At 46.6% G+C, this 20,786-nt stretch overlaps 2 protein-coding genes across 5 annotated transcripts; both read left to right on the top strand.

The window, feature by feature from the left end:
* Nucleotides 1-1,851: 1,851 nt before the first annotated feature.
* On the top strand, nucleotides 1,852-9,751 carry klhl26 (kelch-like family member 26). 4 transcript variants are annotated; one of them, XM_084473243.1, is made up of 3 exons: nucleotides 1,852-2,056; nucleotides 3,856-4,038; nucleotides 4,721-9,751. In XM_084473243.1, the coding sequence occupies exons 1-3, from the start codon at nucleotides 2,007-2,009 to the stop codon at nucleotides 6,300-6,302; spliced, it is 1,815 nt and encodes a 604-aa protein (XP_084329369.1). In that variant the 5' UTR covers nucleotides 1,852-2,006; the 3' UTR covers nucleotides 6,303-9,751. The 4 variants fall into 4 exon arrangements, with proteins under 4 accessions (XP_084329369.1, XP_084329370.1, XP_084329372.1 ...); XM_084473244.1 differs by lacking the exon at nucleotides 1,852-2,056 and adding an exon at nucleotides 2,084-2,237; XM_084473246.1 differs by lacking the exon at nucleotides 1,852-2,056 and adding an exon at nucleotides 3,019-3,042.
* Nucleotides 9,752-10,268: 517 nt separating this feature from the next.
* Nucleotides 10,269-19,724, top strand: crtc1b (CREB regulated transcription coactivator 1b; the record flags this gene model as incomplete). The annotated part of the gene is made up of 14 exons (XM_084473363.1): nucleotides 10,269-10,394; nucleotides 11,586-11,702; nucleotides 12,552-12,685; nucleotides 13,060-13,113; nucleotides 13,483-13,577; nucleotides 14,272-14,357; nucleotides 14,661-14,704; nucleotides 15,120-15,343; nucleotides 15,521-15,666; nucleotides 16,481-16,711; nucleotides 17,145-17,231; nucleotides 18,326-18,412; nucleotides 18,891-19,065; nucleotides 19,404-19,724. 14 exons carry the CDS (start codon nucleotides 10,269-10,271, stop codon nucleotides 19,613-19,615), a joined length of 1,818 nt encoding a protein of 605 aa, XP_084329489.1. The 3' UTR covers nucleotides 19,616-19,724.
* Between the last annotated feature and the right edge of the window lie 1,062 nt (nucleotides 19,725-20,786).

The following is a 20,786-nucleotide window of genomic DNA, read 5'->3' on the forward strand; positions in this document are numbered from 1 at the left end:
TGGTCTTCTCTCGTGTGCTGCACAGCTTGTAATCCAAGTCGCGGTGCTTCTGCTTCAGCAGGATTATTCAGCTCTCCCTCCACTTCGGGCTCCGGGTTGCCATGACGGATCATTGGTTCTGGTTTTCCTGAGCCTGCGTTTGTTAGCGCCCCCCCCTGGGCGCTAAAGCTGTTGGCTGGCGAGGAGCGACCATGTGTGTGTGGGGGGGATGCTCTTCTGGTTTGACTGAAGCAGTGGAACGAGGACAGCAGAAGGGAGGGTTCAGACTTAATCCAGTGGTACTGATTGGCCATCGCCATCAGCACTGGGTAGAGGTACCCAGAGGCGCAGTTTGTGAACAGGCAAGGCAGGCAACTGCTTGGGGCCCTGGGCCGCCAGGGGGCCCCCAAGAAAAAAAAGAAAAAAGTAGTTTTTTTTTCTTTTTCTTTTTTTTCTTGGGGGCCCCCTGGCGGGCCACTAAGGAGTATCATCCCTATGGCATTTACCACTTGTTTGACGAAAATGATCTGCCAATCGCTACATTTCTACTACAATCACTACATTTATGTGCTTAAAAAAAAAAATTCACCATTGTTTCACCTGAACACGTCTGCAGTGGCAGATGAGATTTTGACAGTATAAGCTGATATTGAGCTTAAGTCCAGGGCTCATGGACAATTTGGGAACTTACTCACAAAGGAAAAGTATCCAACCATGAGGAAATGTGCTACCTCCTTGACTGCATTATTTGGCTCTACTTAGTTATACCAGTCAGCCTTTTCCCACATGATTATTAATAAGTCCAAATACCGTTCCACCATCACTGGTCATTTGGAAGCCTGCCAGTCCAGACAATGCAACCCTGACTCCATTCAGTGCAAGTCATCATAGTATGTACTCAGTATGTATAAATAAATATATATTTAGCATTATTTAATGTAGGTAGATCATTTTGACCTGGTCATTTTGAAAGTAGCTTGAAGTGTGCTGGGCACCCCTGAGCTAGGGCAAGCATTTGCCCTAGCAAAGGCCAGAAAACAGCATTTGTAGTTTGTTTGCTGTTATATTAATGTACAGAATATCATATGTAGCACCTTTAAGGGTTTTGATGAGCACTGAAATTGTGAAAGGGGTGGGTTTAATTACCTAAGAAAACTATTCAAAAGTACTCAATACCGTAACTAATTTGAGATAATTAATACCAAGTCACTTCACACCTCAGTTATGTGTGCATTTTAGACTACGTTTATATCATTTTTTTGTTGTATTGTTCTATATTTATATTAATATAGTGCTAACAAATTAATGTGAACACTGACTCTTAGTATAAAATGTATATATACATTAGTATAAAGTGAATTGGCAACATGTGTCACGATTCCAGCTGATGGCCAGATCACTGAGCATTAGCAAAGGCAGATATTGAAAGTTGCAGATGTGTTTTAGTAATTTTTACAATAAAAACAAATATAACATGCAAGTGTGAGTTGACATGAAAGGCAAAACACACACAAAAACTAGGGTCCTAGAAATGCAGTCCTAGTAATGCGGTCCTGAAACTGCATCCAGGTCATCATCACAGTCAGATTCGTGAAAGTATTCGATTTAGGAAAGCATAATCACTGGCTGAATTTGACTTCCATAACATGGGCGGGGCTCAGGGGCTGTGACACTTGTTTTTTATTATCGCATATACATATTTATTGCTAATTCGATAAACAGCATGCAGAAGACAACGAATCATGCAAACCCCTGCAAAAGATAAACACTAATAAACGGGAGGGGGGCTGGGCATACGTCACTTAGGAGTTGCGCTCCGGTGACGTATGCTCCGTCTGCAGCCTCGGAGCCCAGCGCAGGTCATCCCCGCGTCCGGCCGAGAGCGACAACAGTCCCGCTGGGTGGTTCTAGTCGAAGGCTCGCTAAAAGGCTGAGTGGATGCGCTTCATGAATCATGAATGCGGCAATTATGTCATTGACCTTCCGCTGATAGGGCCTACGCTTGAAAATGCCCTGTGTGCTCGAAGATGGCGGAGTCGGATGGTGGGGATTTTACCTCGAATCATCCTCAGAACAGGTGAGGACGAAGCGTGCGAACCGTGGAGTGGCTCTGTGGGAGTTGTGCAAACCCGGGTTCGGCAGCACCGCAGATTCCAGGAAATGTCGAGGATGTGTGGCCTACCTGAGCATGTACTGCTTGTCCTGTTTGACATGCGTTCGTAACGCCTTCCCATGTGTTCCGTGGTGGTTCTGCAGAGGTACGGGGGCACCAGGTGTGGTGGGACTGGGAGTCACTGCCTGTCCCGGGTGATGGGTTTAATGGGCTTGGGGATCAGTGTGCGACAAGGCTTAGTCGTCGCCTATGGGAAAACATTTGGGTGATATTGGGTTGTATGATTGTGGTAATTCGATCGCCCTAAAGAAGGTGACGTCATTTTTAAAATCTCCCTTTAGGAGCGTGTGTTCTGTGCCCTCTGTCCCCAATATTTGTGTGTGAGATACACGGACCAGTTGAGAGGTGACCTATTGCATTTGCGTCCTATAGATTCAATACGTTTTATTTCCCTATAGTTCCCCTATAAACAAATGCAACAAGGATTCTATGTAATGTCACGGAATTCATGTGTCACAAAAACGAAACTGCTCAAAAAAGTTCAATTAAGTACTATGAATATCAGTCTTTTCATTTGCATCATCATTTGAAGGACATTTAATTCCGTCTATTGAAATCCTTTGAATTAATAAATTATTATCCTAAGGAAACAGGGTAATCTGAATTGATTATTTTTTTATTTTTTCAATCATTCTGATTTAATTTTTTCAATCATTCTGATTAAAAAAAAATCTACGTTTCAGATATTCGAAACACGATATTCATTAATCATATTCAAGTTGTCGGAATACGGATCAGAAAATTCACGCCATAAAAATAATAAGTGAAGAAGCAGGACAGACCTGAGCAATCGAGACTGACTGCAATCGGAGCTCAATTGGCACGGTCGGGTCGTCATGTGATCAAAGAGAATGGGTCGAGCCAAACGATCGGAGAACTACGGGGCTCCGGTAAGTTGTCCGGTTTGAATGTAATTTATGCATGCTCAAACTCTGAGCTCAATAAACACCATAGGAATGAAAGAGTTGGTGGGATAGTTTGGAGGTTAAAACCACTGGATACTTTAACAAGTTACCCCGTCATCATAGCTGTCAACATGGTTATTGAATCCCTAAAATATGCATTGAGCTCCAAGTGCAAATATACAGGAATGACAAACCGGACAACTTACCGTTACCGTTGGGTTTAATGCTGTTTACAAAGGCTTTTAAAAGTCAAAACATTATGGCAGTGATATGCTTCCTAAGTTTCCGTGACATCCCCTATCCAATTTCTCAAAGTAATATTTACTTAAACATGCACACATAACACCTTTCACAGTCCAGCGCTAAAACATTTCAACAACTTCTTGCGCAATGGTCTAGAAAGGTACAGGTCTAGGACATGGCTTTGGCAAGGTAAGGGGGTCAATCACCGCGGCGAGCCACCCAAGAATGTGTAATAATATAGCAACACCAGCATTGGATCTTGTAACTATATTTCTATACACTTCATAAAGTGCTTTAATGCGCAACACAATCGTCATGTAGATATAAAGCATATAGACAGAAACAGAATGGAAGGAGGTGTGTGTGTGTGTGTGTGTGTGTGTGTGTGTGTGTGTGTGTGTGTGTGTGTGTGTGTGTGTGTGTGTGTGTGTGTGTGTGTGTGTGTGTGTGTGTGTGTGTGTCTCCCCTTGGGGAGATTCAGTCTGCATTGGAGCCAGCCTCCCATGCCATCACACAGTAGCTCAACGTGACCTAGCTGTTCTGTGGTCCCTGCAGTATGGCTGACAAGCACAGCGTGCTGCGCTGCACCTTCTCCTCCCCGACCCACAGTGCGGTCCTGCTGCAGGGCCTGGCCGCCCTCCGCACCCGGGGCCAGCTGCTTGATGTGGTGCTGTCCGTCAACGAGGAGCGCTTCCAGGTGCACAAGGCGGTTCTGGCCTCCTGCAGCGACTACTTCCGGTATGATGTGCATGCAATGTGTTTGTGTATGTATTTGTGTTTGGGTGTATCTGTGTGAAATGTATTAACATTTTGGGGCGGCATGTGGCTCAGGAGGTAGAGCAGTTTGGCTGGTAACCGGAAGGTTGCTAGTTCGATCCCAGGCTCCTCCTAGCTGTCGAGTGTCAAGGTGTCCCTGAGCAACACACCTCACCCTAACTGCTCCCGACAAGCATGGTTGGGCATGGTCGACTCTGCTGTCGGTTTGTGAATGTGTGCATGAATGGGTGAATGTTAGGCAATATTGTAAAAGCTCATTGAGTGGCCACTGGTTAGAAAAGTGCTATATAAATGCATCCATTTACAATTTACAAGTTCTTTTGAACTTTTAAAGTTGTATTTATTATAAATGTTATGTAATCTAATTACTAACATTTAGGTCAAAAAACGCTACTCCAAGGGAGACCTGGACATGGCAGCATAAAAAGTTAGACACAACGTGTAATATATAGTGTTGACAATTCTACCCACCATACAAACTCTACCTACACCCGTCATGGTTTGAGCCAATCAGAAACGGGAATGACACTGCCTGTGTTAGATCAGCGGCTGTTGGTACTTCATGTTTAAAATGTGACGATGGGTGACCTGTGTTTGCTTGTTTGCCACGGGAGTCTTCCTAATTGTGCTTTTTGATACGCAGAGCAATGTTCACTGGAGGCATGAGGGAATCGAACCAGGACACCATTGAGCTCCAGGGCCTGTCCGCCCGGGGGCTGAAGCACATCATCGACTTTGCCTACAGTTCCGAGGTCACCCTGGACCTGGACTGCATCCAGGACGTCCTGGGGGCGGCCGTGTTCCTGCAGATGGTCCCCGTGGTGGAGCTCTGTGAGGAGTACCTCAAGTCGGCCATGAGCGTGGAGACGTGCCTGAACATTGGCCAGATGGCCAGCTCCTTCAACCTGGCCTCGCTCAAGCAGTCGGTGGACGCCTTCACCTTCCGCCACTTCCTGCAGATTGCCGCCGAGGACGACTTCCTGCACATCCCCCTCGAGCGGCTGGTCTTCTTCCTGCGCAGCAACAAGCTGAAGAACTGCAACGAGATCGACCTCTTCCACGCCGCCATCCGCTGGCTGCAGCACGACGAGGAGCGCCGCGCCCGGGCCGCTGCCGTGCTGGGCCACGTGCGCTTTCCGCTCATGCGCTCCTCAGACCTGGTGGACAGTGTGCAGACGGTGGGCATCATGGTGGAGGACGTGCTGTGCCGGCAGTACCTGCTGGAGGCCTTCAACTACCAGATCCTGCCCTTCCGCCAGCACGAGATGCAGTCAGCCCGCACGCTGATCCGCTCGGACGTGCCGTCGCTGATCACCTTCGGCGGCACGCCCTACACGGACAATGACCGCACGGTGAGCACCAAGGTGTACCACTTGCCCGACGCCGCGGCCCGGCAGTTCAAGGAGCTGACGGAGATGGAGGCAGGCGTCAGCCACGCCTGCGTGGCCGTCATGGACAACTTTGTGTACGTGGTGGGCGGGCAGCACCTGCAGTACCGCAGCGGCGAGGGCGCCATGGACTGCTGCTTCCGCTACGACCCGCACCTCAACACGTGGCTGCGCATCGCGGCCATGCAGGAGGGCCGCATCCAGTTTCAGCTCAACGTGCTGCAGGGCATGCTCTACGCCACCGGGGGGCGCAACCGCACGGGCAGCCTGTCCTCGGTGGAGTGCTACTGCCCAAAGAAAAACGAGTGGAGCAAGGTGGAGCCGCTGAAGCGCCGCATCTGGGGCCATGCCGGCGGCTGTCTGGGGGACAAGCTGTACGTCTCCGGAGGCTACGGGGTGTCGCTGGAGGACAAGAAGACCCTGCACTGCTACGACCCCGTGGCCGACCAGTGGGAGTTCAGGGCTCCCATGAACGAGCCCAGGGTGCTGCACGCCATGATCGGCGCCAAGGACCGGCTGTACGCCATGGGGGGCCGCATGGATCACGTGGACCGCTGCTTCGACGTGCTGGCCGTGGAGTACTACCTGCCAATCAGCGACCAGTGGACCACGGTCAGCCCCATGCGCGTGGGCCAGTCCGAGTCCGGCTGCTGCTTGCTCAACGGCAAGATGTACGTGGTGGGCGGGTACAACTGGCACCTGAACAACGTCACCAGCATCGTGCAGGTGTACAACCCCGACACCGACGAGTGGGAGAGGGATCTGCACTTCCCAGAATCCTTTGCGGGCATCGCCTGCACACCTGTCATACTCCCTCAGACTCCTGCGCAGCGCTGAAAAATGGGTTGCTATGGCTACCGGATTCCTAGGTGCTCTCGTGTCCTGTTACTACTAGCCGCTACTACCGGATGTCCTGATTGTGTGTTTGTGTGTGTTTGACTATAGGACAGAGTGATCGATGGTTCTCGATAGCACAGGTGGAATACTATTGACCAGGCCGTTGGCCGAAAAACAGGAATGTAAAAGCGTTAAGGTGTTATTTTGGTTCCATGTCTGTCCTTGCTTGGGGGAGTTTGTTAATGTGCTGCAGTGAGTGTGACCCACTTAAACTGGAGCAGGGGTTGCTGCCAGGCTGCCTACGCCCAAACAGTTTAACCAGCCAATCATCAGGCCCCTTCCTGCTATGTTGGCTCGGAGATGCACCTCAAAAGAGAGAGAGAGAGAGAGAGAGAGAGAGAGAGAGAGAGAGAGAGAGAGAGAGAGAGAGAGAGAGAGAGAGAGAGAGAGAGAGAGAGAGAGAGAGAGAGAGAGAGAGAGAGAGAGAGAGAGAGAGAGAGAGAGAGAGAGAGAGAGAGAGAGAGAGAGAGAGAGAGAGAGAGAGGGGCGCGCGCTGGACGACACAACATCTTCACCATTGTAATTTGGCCAGTGCAGTAAATAGGACTTACTAAAGGGGCATGTGCAAAACACAGAGGTCGAACAGACATTGGGTCAGGGCGGAGATGGTCTCCTGTTATCTTCTTCGTTCTTATCTGGAGGTTAAGAGGAGGATATGTTTCAGCTAGGGAATGGACAGGGAGTAGACCTTCAGGCCTAAGGGTAGTTTCAGCCCTGACAGAGGCAGTTTGTTATTGAAACGGAACAGAGATTGGCTCTATGGTGGAGTACTAAAGCAGGAGGAGATCCTCCATATTATTCACCAGTCTTACTCCAACACTGTTTTTACATTGTTTCAATATTTCATGAAACAAAGGTTTTGTTACTACTTGTATTTCTGCTTCAATTAACTGTAAGAAATACATACAGAAAACATTTACATTTGATTTTCAGTTCACAAACCGGTACTGTGATTTATACTGACACAGTACAGCATGTCTTCCTGATGGTTCGGGTTTGTTACAGAACCAAGACACAGAGAACAGGAACGTCTCTCCATGGAGAACCGAATGGATTGCTTCTAGGCAGTCAATTCTGACGTTCAATAATAATTATGGATTCACAGAAGATCTGGAAGCAGCCAGCCGGTTCAATAGTTTCATTCTCCTACATGTGATGGTAGGCAATATCTGATGCCTTATAAGGTCTGGACAGGATATGACATCACAGGTACCCCGGGAGTTGAGGCGGGCCCATCTTAAGGGGCTCCTACACACACACTTTATACTTTATTATTTTACTTATTTCATTATAAAGTAGTTGTGTGATTATTTCATTCAACCCCGTTGTTATTCATAATCCTTCCTGGGATGGATGAATCAAGTGTTATGGTTTTAATTTATTATGGTATTATTGTATTTTTTACGATTTAAAGGTTTCATAGCTTTCTTAATTTAAATACAGATGGAAATCCATTGGAAAAACTGTTTATTTTCTTCAGTTCTACAGAATGATGTTTCCTTCAGCCTCTCGGCTCTAAAGCGGGTCCCTTAGCAGGCCCCTGATCATTGTAAAGTGTTTTGCTAGCGTCTAAATAATGAACCACTGTTACAGTGGCTTCTAGCGTCCCACTTTAAGTAATCAACTATCGGGCTCAACCACACACAGTTCAAATGATGAGCAACAACCCCGATCCAAAGTACAAAATCTATAAACTAAGATATTCTTCATGAGTTTCAATTACTTTTTGCTTAATTAATCAATAATTAGGCTGTATTCTTTCTAGGATTTGCATTAAAAAAAAACTCACGCTCCCCCGTTTATTTCCAGTGGAGTTGGTCCCTAGATTAAATAAAGAATACTCATGCAGTAGCAGAGCTGACCTTAGGGGGGCGCAAGGCGTAAGCACACTGAAATACTTCAACTTTCATATTTAACCGTATTTAACATGGCATGTTTGTACACCGCTTTATATAAATCACTTTTGAAAACATTTTACTTGACGTTTGAGTTGCAAGAGAAAGCGTGTGAAATGTATGAGAATAGTTATTTATTCAGTTTTATTTGATTGTTGACCAATTTTATATTATTTTTTTTTGGGGGGGTGGGGGTTAGTGGATCCATTTAGTGTTTATTTCATTGATACATCCAATAGTTTTCTTACAGACGTTTGCGTCAAGGTATAACCCTACATATTGTGGCCAACCAAATGAAATATATTTCCTCTGTTTTATACTATATACTCTCATGTATATAAAGTGATGGACAACTAAATCTAAATACCCATAACATGCAGAGGGATGTACACACCAGATATCTTGTCAGGAAAATGAATATACATCTCAAATTCTAAACTCTTGGAAAGACATAATCCCTGAATAATATAGTTTTTATGGTGCATTTCCGGATCACTTTAAGTTTGCTTGCTAGCTTTAAAGGGGCATTATTATTATTTTTCCTATAAACACTTACATTGAGGCGTGATGGTGTATCTCATGTTGTTGATTATGGGCACTGGCATACCCACAGACCCATAATTCACTTCATGAGTCACACCTGTATCGCCGCTACTATTGCGCCTCCGTGATAAAAGGTGAATACGTTTTGATGACTGATGCCATTTTTTGAGCGAGGGTTATTTTAAGTGGCAGATTTTGTAATGCTCCTTGTACTCATTTTGCAGTGCAAAGGTCCTTCAGCACTCACTATTTTCGGTGTTTTACATTTTTACTATCTCTCAACACAATAGTTTATGTTTATTAAAATCCACTCTTATTACCAACCAGGAAAGCCAGAGGTGTGTGTGTGTGTGTGTGTGTGTGTGTGTGTGTGTGTGTGTGTGTGTGTGTGTGTGTGTGTGTGTGTGTGTGTGTGTGTGTGTGTGTGTGTGTGTGTGTGTGTGTGTGTGTGTGTGTGTGTGTGTGAGTGTGTGTGTGAGAGATCATATCCAGCACACCCATCTTCTCTGTACTTGTCTCTTGACTAGATGAATTTTGCATCAAGGTCATCCAGACCAAAAGATCCCCAGACCTAAGCAGAACGAGGCACGGAGGGTTTTGTAAAGATGTTGTAGTGCAGTACTGCACTTCAGGAAGCATTAAACAAGAGTCGATTTGTCTGCATCTGCTGCCAACTGGAAAGTGGTTTCTATATTAAGCACATTACAGGGTAGACCTGAGTATGCATTTTTCTAAAACAATACAGTGTATGATGCCGGTATACCACACTACCCTTTTTCATGAATTCACCTGTTTGCCTTAGCGTATTCTTGTCTTGTTTTGTGTCCTCATCTTAAAAAGCACCTATCATTTAAGTGCATTATGAAGAGATCCGTAAACCAACGGAGAATGTAGCCTCTGGTGTCACTGTATATCCATCCTTTTATTAAAGGTGTTCAGTGTACTTATGAATCCTGTTGTTTCCAGTATTTTCATTACAGACGAGAGAATGTGTATGGTTTATTTTTGAGGCAGGAACTTACCGGATCAAACTCATGTCTCATGTCATTACTGTTGATGAGACAGCTGATTCATCATTCATTGCTTATTATGGATGCAACATTTTTAAACAACTTGTATAAGCCTTAATTTTAAAGGAACTGGATGAAAAGTATTCTGACCCCTAAAACCTCACATGTAGGTGTAAATATGAATATTAATGAACGTGACTTCAGCATAAGAGTAAACCTTGGCTTGATTATAACAATCCCTGGCTAGTTAAAAACAAGACGGCTGTGATAAACACTGTATCCTGTATCCGTGCAAAACCGGTCCGGTACAAGTAATTCCAGATTGTAGGAATGAAGAGTGTAGTGCTGGACCCCTGTTCAAACCAAAACCATTCACCTGTGCAAGGCGTGCGTGATGACGTCACGCGCCCCCACAGCAGCGTGGTGCGTAACGCTCCATTGAGAAGAAGAGTGCAAAGATGGCGTCTTCAAACAACCCTCGCAAATTCAGCGAAAAAATCGCGCTGCACAACCAGAAACAGGCAGAGGAAACCGCCGCCTTCGAGGAGGTGATGAAGGACCTGAACATCACCAGAGCCGCCCGGGTAAGACGCGGACCCGCTAGTTTTAAACGCACTTTGCGCCACGGTTTTCCCTTTGCTAGCTGGCGACACTGAGCCACCGCTAACCTCCAGCAGGTAAACACAACTCGGCGCTGTCGTCCTCAGCCGTCAGCGGTGGACTCTTTTAAACCCTAACATCGCCCGGCAGAGATGGTCCTGTGTTAGTTGTGTGTGTCCATCGTTAAACCATCGGGTGCCAGTCTAATGTGGGCTAGCTGAAGAGAGAGGCACCTGTGCTCCTCCATCCTTCCCTGTGTTGTTATATGTGTTGTGTGTTTCAGACATGATCTGACTGACAGCTGACGGGTGATCATCCCCGCTGTCAGAATAAAACCAGTTAACATTAATACATGAGTTACACTAATCTTTTTTGTCCGACACATCATATAAAGGGATGTGCACTCGGTTTTCTTTGATCCCCGAGGTCCCATGTCTCGGAGATAGAGCGTTCACCCCCAGCATCTCAATAACGAGCATCCAAATATAGCTCCAGATAAACGATGGAGCATCAAGGGTGCAGGTGTTCTGACGAGCTGTCAACGAGAGGACCAGGGCGCAAGTTAACGTCTGCGCATGATTTACAGTGTTCAGAGCGACCCGAGTCCACTCATTCAGGCTGCAGGACACAGTATGAATAACCATATCAATATTCCAAGTGAGAGGATTTAAACCGGCAAACGAAGCAACCACTATTTTGCTTATCTATTTTTAGAATAAAATAGATCTTTAATGTCCACCAAGGTGGACATTTTTCTTTGGCTCACCAGACATAAAAGACAGATAAACATACAAACTTTTGTCGTTTAAATGAAAACCTTGAAACGAGTGCATTGTCCAGAGAATCTCCCATGCTATTGCAATCCAATCTAAGAGATGGAAGATGGACCAAATGGTCTTTTTTTTTCAAAATAACATCTGTTATGCTTATCCGTTATCAGGTTCCCCTGAGTGAACATCTGGATTATGCAATTAGCAGTCAGTGAATCTGTGTCACATAGTCGTTCATTGGGAATCCACCCAATCCATAATTCTCCATTGTCCATCTGTTTAATATGCTATACTTTTTAATTCACACACTGAAACGACAAGCTTTGTTTTGTTTACCTTTTTACTTTGTGTTTCCATGTACCAGGCCATTCACTCATGCTGTCATGCACCTTTTACTTTGCACAGCTGCAGTTACAGAAGACCCAGTATTTGCAGCTAGGGCAGAATCGTGGACAGTACTATGGAGGCTCACTGCCCAATGTCAATCAGATTGGGAATGGCAACATTGACCTGCCTTTTCAGGTGAGCCCCTAGCTTCTCTCAGCCGGTAACCCTCTTTGTTTTGTCAATGACCAATATGAGAAGTTTTATATTTAGACATGTGTGGATTAGATTTGGTTTAGTTGCTTTCATGCCACTGTGGGAGTGGTGTGATCTGGTTTCATAGTAACACCTGTTTGGCAGAACTGTAGAAACGTCCAGAATTTCCTTTCTGGTATTAATTAAATTAATCTTATCGTAACCTCACCAAGGTTTATCAGGGGTTAGGACAGCTGCCAGTGGACATGCAGTAGGAAAACCCCCACCCCCCATTTAAACCCGTAATAATCAGCTGATAAACGAGTATCATTGGCATTGCTTGTCATGGCTTTCCATCTTGAAAAACATTTACCAGTTCGAGCATCGGTACAGCCTCCCCTCCCATATAGCTCATTTTGAAACAAAAACATTTTTTCTCCATTGATACCCAGAGGTGAGGGCTGAACGATTTGGGGAAATAATCAAATTGCGATTTATTTTGATTACGATTTTGTATGCAATTTTTCTTTTTAAAGTTTCTTATGTTCTGTATTATTAACTAAAACAAATCATTCTGTAGTATAAACAACACAACTATTGAATTGTAAAAGAGAAATAAATATGAATCTTACTGATCTCGTCAGTAACAGTAACTAATCACAAAAAAAGCTATTTTTTTGATTGCAGCCTTTTTGCTCTTTGCATATTGTGTTCTATTACATCGCATGTCGGTTCAAATTTGATTAATCGTTCAGCCCTACCAGAGGCCATGTTGAGCAGTGTGTGTGTGTTTGATGAGTTGTGGCTGCTGAGTTTGCTGGGTTGTGACTTCGGTGTGTGTGTTCACTGCAGAACTCTGCGCTGGACACCAGCCGCAGCACCAGACACCACGGCCTGGTGGACCGCGTGTACCGTGACCGAAACCGCCTCACGTCCCCCCACCGCAGGCCCGCCACCGTGGACAAACATGGACGCCAGATATCCTTGTTGTTTGTTGTGTGTGTATGTGTGTGTGTGGACAAACCTGTGTTCTGTCAATGTCGTTTTCAACCTGGTTAACCCTAACCCACAGTTGGATTGGTTTTGTTCTTATTTCACCATTGAAACATCAAATTCGATTAGATAAGATTAGATTTAACTTTATTGTCATTGCATAGAGAGTGATCATCTACCGAGAAGTGCAGAACAATCCGTAAGGTGCAGAGTATGTACATATAGTATACATAATAAATAAGATCTATGCAAATGATGGCATTATCATCAGCCAATGCACATGCCAATGTATTTTACTTTTATCCATGTTGAATTTCAATGTGATTCTAATGACTTTGTAACCCTTGACCGAGACCCACATCGACAGCTGTCCCTACGGTTCAGTCTACCTGTCTCCTCCCCCCGACACCAGCTGGAGAAGGTTAGCCGTCTCCCTTTCCCTGTCCTTTCCCCCAGAAGCACTTCTGGTGATTTTATTCATAGGCTGTTAGTACAATACAGTACATGTGTGAATACAGTATGCAAGGTCTCGCTTCCATCCTGATCCAGGAAAGGTTAATGTCATGCACTGGTCAAATAGCCAGTAGAAGGAGGCATAGTATTATTTACATGCTGAGGTCGGATATCCATAATAAAGAGCAAGCACGATGGTTGATATTCAACTATAAACCGTGAAGGCTCATCTTGGTTCATCAGTTTCCATCTCTGGCCTGTTGACCCCTCTCTCTCTCTCTCTCTCTCTCTCTCTCTCGCTGTCTCTCTCTCCCACCATCCTCTCCGACGTGGGCAGGACTAATTCGGACTCTGCCTTGCACCAGAGCACCATGAACCCCAAACCCCAGGAGGTGTTCGCCGGCGGCTCACAGGAGCTCCAGCCCAAGCGAGGTAATGGAAACGTCTGCTTCTGTTTTATTCACGAGTGGCTACAGGCTCTTTGTGAGCAGAGACGCATCTCCAGATCTCTGGATTAGAGAATGGTTGACGCCTCGCCTGGTTTTAAGAGTGGGCTCTGGCTGTAGTTTAAATATTCATGTGAAACAAAGCGAAGGCTGTTGTGTTGGATGTAGTCTGGATGCGACTGCTGACCTGGCGGCCCGGAGAGATGGCCATGGTTCTTCCAGAATCAATACATTCCTTTTGATCAACTAAATATGTTGGTATGGATCTGTAATGAATGTCTGATGGTTATAATCAAAGCATGTTATGGTTAGCATCTATTTACTGTTGAGTCATTTTAGCCAACTCGACCTATGGTGATTTATTTAGTTAGGAGTCATCAAGTAGGGGTAGGGGTATTTGGCTCACGGATGCTTACCGGGGTTCGAACCGAGGACCTCCGACACTGTAACCACTACCCACTACACAAACTACCCTGCCCAGAGCAACGTTTGTTAGTATTTTGAACAACCACACAGCCTGTTTTCTACTGTGATACTTCAGCACAGAGCTGTGTTCTGCTCGGTCGACGCAGGCCATTGACGACTCGCGTCGTCGGGTTTAGATGATGAATTTGTACGTACTCAGTTGTATTCAGCCATTTTTATTTTTATTTTTCCCTTTTTTGGTTTTGACCAATCAGTGCTCCTGCTCACGGTACCAGGGACGGAGAGCCCTGACTCGAACCCGGACAAGGACTCACTGGAACAGATGTGGGATGACAAACAGGTACTGGGATCAAGGGAAAGGTCAACCAAGTCATCTGCAGTATACACACACACATGCATCCATGTCTTTATGTTTATGTATACTCACACAATCACCCAACAACCATTTGACCCCTTGATGGATCTGTTAACGGATACTTTCAATAGATCACCCAGGTGTATACATCTGGGGACATCAGTTCTGTTGTATAATATGCTGAAGGGGCTGAGCTTTATTCCCGAATGAGTTGAATGTTCACTACTGTTGTTGTTGGCTGTCGTGCACCATTTAAAGAAAGGTTTTTCCCCTCTGCTTCGTCCTCAGGATGATTGTTCAAGCCCTAAAGTATGCGATGTCCCAGGAATCAAGTGAGTCGATAATTGTCCACACACAGAAAAGAAAACATGTTTTTATCGGTTTGCTTACATAAATAGATAAGCAAGTCGGTAACGTAACTTAGTGTTTTTGTTCGTAACAGTCACTGGCCGAAATATTGCCTTACTCATACACTCAATCATTACTAGAAAGCTTGGCTACCAGTTAACAACAAAAGATACATTTTCCTTAAAAACATGGTGGCCATCTTGGTTCTAAACTTTAGCTGGGTAGGGGAACAATCCCCCTTCTGTTCCCCTTATACACCTAGCGTTTAGAAACAAGATGTCCGTTAGGTGCACAAGGGAAACAGAAGGGGGGAATGTGTCGTTCAGTTGCCTCACTCAGCCAGCCCTGCTGGGGCAGTAAGGCCCTTGTCAACCTAACAGCGATGGGATGTTCCTCCAGCATCTTCCCGTCTCCAGACCTGGAGGTGAACCCATCCATCCTGCCGCCCGCCCACAACACGGGCGGCTCCCTGCCCGACCTCACCAACATACAGTTCCCCCCGCCGCTCTCCACCCCGCTGGACCCCGACGACGGCGTCTCCTTCCCCTCCCTGGGCTCCGCCGGCAGCACCGGCAGCCTGAGCGCCGACCACACCCACCTGGGCGTCGGCTCCCCCGGCCACGGTAACCAATCACAGCAGCTGTCTCAACCGAGGCGATGGAGGGTGTTACTCCCCTGTTTGTACCCCCGTTTGGGAATGGAACCAAGAACTCTACCTGAGCATGCCCATAGGGGCGCTGCATCCCAGTGACCCTGCAGTGTGTGCTCCCTAACGTGCTGATGTTCTGCGGTCCCTCCAGGTATGCCGGTCTCCTCCCAGTCCATGAGCTCCTCCCAGCGGAGGCAGCCCTCGGTGCTGCCCCTCACCCTCAGCTCGGACCTCTCCCTCCAGCAGTCCCCCCAGCAGCTCTCCCCCACCCTGTCTTCCCCCGGCCTCCTCAACCAGGTACACCGCCTAACGCATGGAGCAGGAAGCCAGCAAGACACTGGTTTTACTACTCAAAAGGAGAAGGAGCTTCTTAATCCATTATTTTCGAGGGAGGGATGGACATATGCAGACCCATGTGTTTTAATTTTCTAAGCATATATCATACAAATTATACTCAAATATATCTTCTCGACAAATGTTTGGTTTAATATAGTATGGTTTAGTAGACTACTAGCCTTTTAAGACAGAAGGTCAAAAATGTTGACATTTTCACAACTTTGAATTGGCCCCAACTTATGGGAACTGCTAACTTAATGAACCTCACTCTGCTTCAAACTCAATGACACCATGTCAAAGAAGTCGTCCTTTTTTGCAGCATGTAGTTGAAAGGAAAGACAAAAAATTATGCTGATATTGCATCTAAAATCAGTAGGCATAAGATATTTTTCTCAGGCTGTATGCTATAGGCCCATCAACATTTGATAGGCTTTCAGTGTGAACATATCAGAATTGGCACCCTGGGACGTTTCAGTCCCACACAGAGTTCCCCACTCTCCCTTAACCAAGTCGGTTTCTGACCAAGAGTTGATCTGAAACCCCCCATCTTCCATCCCAAAGCCCCTTGTGTCGTACTTACTCTAGCAGGCAGAGTGCACTGTGGCTGATTTAGTCTATCTAAGATAACATGCCGATTTTGTGTCACCCAATTAATCAACCAATCGATTGCTAGAAGATTAAAGGAGATTAAGGTTACATTTCAGTCGGTCAAGATGTTCTTTGGTGTATTTCATTGATCGACTCCTTTTGGTTTAAATCTCTTCTGTGTTCCCAGCCGGTACCCATGGAGGCCCTCTCCCTGGAGCTGCAGCTCTCACAGTACCCCCTGTTCAGCCAGCTGACTGCCCAGGCCCAGGCCCAGCTGCTCAGCGACCTGCACAAGCAGCAGCAGCAACAGCAGCAGCAGCAGCAGCAAGCCCTGCCCCAGGGCATCAGGCTCATCACCCTGCCCTCGGCCCCCACCGACGGCCTGAACCACGACGGCTCCAACATCAACATCAGCTCGGTGAGGGACCGCTGTCTGGGGACCTTAGGGTGCTTATGTTGTTTTACAGCTTTACAGTTCTTTTTGAACTGTAAAGGTATGATATGGCTCGTTACCCCGACCCTAACCCAGCCCTCTGGGGAAGGGAGGGCGTCCTGTTATTCAGTCCAGCATACAGGATAAAGAGTAAAATACCAAGTCTACTTGTAAGTGACATGGTTCTTTGGACATGTTTGTCTTTGTTCATGGTTATTTTCGTAAAAGATGTACATATTTACCGTACGTTGCACTTCTGTTCTCCTAATATCGTTACCATTAGACGTATTCACTCATAGATTCTGTTATCCAATGTGGATCTCCCTCTGACTTCCAGGTATCCTAGCACTGTTAGCCACCTGTGTAAAAGGCTAGCTCTTAGCAGCTGTGTGCCAGCTAACGCTCTTCCCTCCAACAGTACCGCAATCAGTCTGGCTCCCCAGCCAATCAGTCTCCAACCTCCCCCGTCTCCAATCAAGGCTTCTCTCCGGGAGGCTCGCCTCAAGTAAGAGCCTGCCCGCTGAGCTAGCTGCTAGCTGCTAGCCTCCGTACCGGGGGAATGGGGCTGTGATCGGGGAACCCAACGCTGGGATCCGTCTTCAAACTGCTTCCTGATCCTCTCACCTGCTTTTCATCCATGCCTCGTCGCACCTCCCTCGTTCTGTCTTTATTTGGTTGTTCCTTCTTTCTTTGGTTGGTTGGTTGGTTGGTTTGTTCTTTGTTACTTTCTCTTCTTTCTTTCTTTCTCTTCCTTCTTTCTTTGGTTTGTTCGTTCTTTGGTTCATCTGTTCATTCTATCTGCGTGCATGGTGGCATATGTGGAAGGTCAACCTACTTCGTCTTCCGTCACTCCAGTGCTTTTGAGCTGTTTAGTCCAAACATGATGGCACCGGCCGCATGTGCAAACAACGCGCTTAATTGATTTGAACAGGTGATTTAAAACAATTTCTGCCAGTTATAAATAAGCAGTGAGCCAAGATTATACAACAGGATTGTAACACTGCTTGACAAGGCATGTGTGTGTGCTCTCGAAGGCTGTCTCAAGCAAAACACCTACTCGGTCGCACCTCATCTATTTTACCGTGATACACTGTGTATTGGGTTGATTTGCTGTATTCTCCGTTTTTTCTCGTCTACGTGATGTTGGACCAGCGTGCGTGGTCGTGGAGCTCGCTTCCTCATGGCTTGTGTCTTCTGTATGGGGCGGTGTCTTCTGTATGGGAGGTTGCTGTCTTCTGTATGGGGGGGGCGGTGTCTTCTGTATGGGGGGGTGACTTCTGTATGGGGGGGTGCAGTGTCTTCTGTATGGAGGGGCGGGCGGTGTCTTTGTGGCATTGTGAATCCATCCTGCTTTGGTCTGGTCCATGCTCAGCTGGTGGTCTCATCGATTCTCTGCTCATTTCTCCTGTCATCGCCTCGCTGAAACACACCTCCGCGGGACGCCATCGGCCCCCGGCTGACTAACCTCATCCCCGGCTTCTGATTGGGTCTTTTTTTTTTTTTTGCCGTTTCATGTCATCGCAGCTTTTTGACAGATCCTTCCCCCTCCCGCCGTCCCTCAAGGTTAAACGCGTTATTTTTGTAATTCTTCCCTTCCAGCACATTCCCGTTGTTGGCAGCATATTCGGTGACTCATTCTACGACCAACAGTTAGCGTCCAGGCAGACTAACGCTCTCTCCCATCAGGTGAACGACTCGAGCACCCATCAGTTTTCACGGATCCCTGTTTTGCCACCAGGTTTGATGTGGTTGAGGTGCTGCGTTTAGATGGACGGCTCAGCCCCCCAGCCTACCATGGGGGCCATGCCCACTGCTAGGCTGATCTTACCCATCATAGATGGATGGATAGGAACTTTATTAATCCCTCGGGACGGTTCCCTCAGGAAAGTGCACCTCCAGCAGCAGCAAACGCCATGTTACAAATAGAATAAGAATTAAAAACAAGTCTGTCTGTCTGTCTGTCTGTCTGTTAGTGCTTAAAACAGCATCTTGGTGGACACTCCCACTTTGGAGGTCTCCCATTGGGTAGATGTTGGAATAGTATATGTTGGAAACGGCTTATCACACCTGGTGGTAAAACAGGGGCTCTAGAATGTCATGTCTAGAAGAACATTTATATTGAAATTCGAACGCTTGCATTAATTACCTGGTGGTTCTCCTCCAGCTGGAGCAGTTCAACATGATCGAGAACCCCATCAGCTCGGCCAGCCTGTTCAGCCAGTGCTCCACCCTCAACTACACCCAGGCGGCAATGATGGGCCTCACCGGCAGCAGCCTGCAGGACTCCCAGCAGCTGGGATACAGTAACCACGGCAACATCCCCAACATCATCCTCACAGGTAGCATTGACCCCTGACCCCATCATCCCTTTGATGAGGATGAGGATTGATGAATGGATTATGATCGTCATATTGGGCTCTTATTTACGTTGAGTGATTGAATCATTTAGTAAATAAAGCATATAATATTACCAATGGTAAGGAACTTTTATAATGGTAATGCATAACAGCAGTGGGACGTAAATGTACATTTAAAAAGTGGTGAGATTGAGATTGTACTGCTCAAAGATAGAGCAAAAAAACCCAACATGAAAACAGAACAAGGCAAGAAAAGTCAATGTGAAATGTTGTAGTGCAGTAACAGCTGATGCCCCGCCCCCTCCTCCCGTCTCGACCAGTCACGGGGGAGTCTCCGCCCAGCCTCTCCAAGGAGCTGTCCAACTCGCTGGCCGGCGTGGGCGACGTCAGCTTCGATGCCGACTCCCAGTTCCCGTTGGACGAGCTGAAGATCGACCCCCTGACCCTGGACGGCCTGCACATGCTCAACGACCCCGACATGGTGCTGACCGACCCCGCCACGGAGGACGCCTTCAGGATGGACCGCCTGTGATGACGCTGCCGGGGGCGGGGCCACACCTGCACCCACCAGGAGTGGGGATGGGGGCAGGGGCATAAACATACCGACTTGTGATTGGAGTGTGAGGACGGGAGGCGGTGCTGAGACGCCCTCCCTGGTTGCATGGTTCAGCTGAACTCCGAACAACGCCCCCCCCCTCCCCACCCCCCCCCCCCCCTCCCCACACCTGATTTCTCCTGGGTCCCCTGGAACGACGCGTAGCAAATGGACGCCTCTCCCCCCCCCCGGCAACCATCGCCGACGCCCCTGTGTGGCTCCGAAGGTGAACAGTTGCCTGGTGCTTTTGCTCGCTGGCAGTTTCTTTTTTTCGTCATTTCACGCCCGATATATTCCAACAGCCCACATTCGTTTTTTTTATTTTTTTTATAAATTGAAATGTGTTTTTACTTTTGTTTCTTGGTATCGTTTGCTGAAGAGCAGCATGTGGCCGAAACCCGGCCAAAATGTCCAAAATGCTGTTGTCAAAAGAAGTCCGAACCCGAAGTTTAAAATGCAGAAGAAGCCACAGGATTGGTCACCGCGCTGCAGCACCCCCCAACCCCCCCCGTCGCCAACGCCTCTACCCATCCCGCAAACAAAAGCTTTATTTTTGACAACCAAATGTTTATATTTTTCTCATGCACTATATGTTGAAGATTGTGTATTTATATGTCTTTTTATTTATGACCTTATTTATTTGTGTTGAAGACTTGATATATTTATTTTTTTGTTTTACGTGTGATGCCAAAATTCGTACTTCTGTCGACGTTGTGTTGAAATGCACCCGTAGAGGTTGTGTCTATTTATTATGTGTTTAATAAGCTAATTAATTAAGGACTGCAAAACCTCCCCATACTTGCTGATAGGCATTGGTTGTGCCATTTATTTGATGTAGGACTTTGTTGATGTTGGTGTGGTTAGAGCCCACGAAAAATGGAACAAAATCAGAATACAACAGCTTTTAGCACCAGTCCACAAAAAGTAGATTCTACATACCGGTTTTGGTTAGGCTGTGTTTGCAACAAAAATTCACCCCATCAACAGCTTCATTAGTTACTCTATTAAGCTGGCTCACTTCTTAAAGCAAGAGATGGAAGATATTAATCTATTGAAATGAATGAATCAGATTAACTTTTATTTGGTGCCAGTGAATAGCTCCAAACAA

Source organism: Micromesistius poutassou (assembly GCF_964030765.1).
Source record: "Micromesistius poutassou genome assembly, chromosome: 9".
Taxonomy (NCBI): domain Eukaryota; kingdom Metazoa; phylum Chordata; class Actinopteri; order Gadiformes; family Gadidae; genus Micromesistius; species Micromesistius poutassou.

Coding starts and splice junctions, on each gene's coding strand:
- klhl26 (XM_084473243.1), top strand. CDS start 2,007: ATGGCGGAGTCGGATGGTGGGGATTTTACCTCGAATCATCCTCAGAAC. Junction 2,057..3,855: donor TCGAATCATCCTCAGAACAG/GTGAGGACGAAG, acceptor TGGTCCCTGCAG/TATGGCTGACAAGCACAGCG. Junction 4,039..4,720: donor TCCTGCAGCGACTACTTCCG/GTATGATGTGCA, acceptor TTTGATACGCAG/AGCAATGTTCACTGGAGGCA.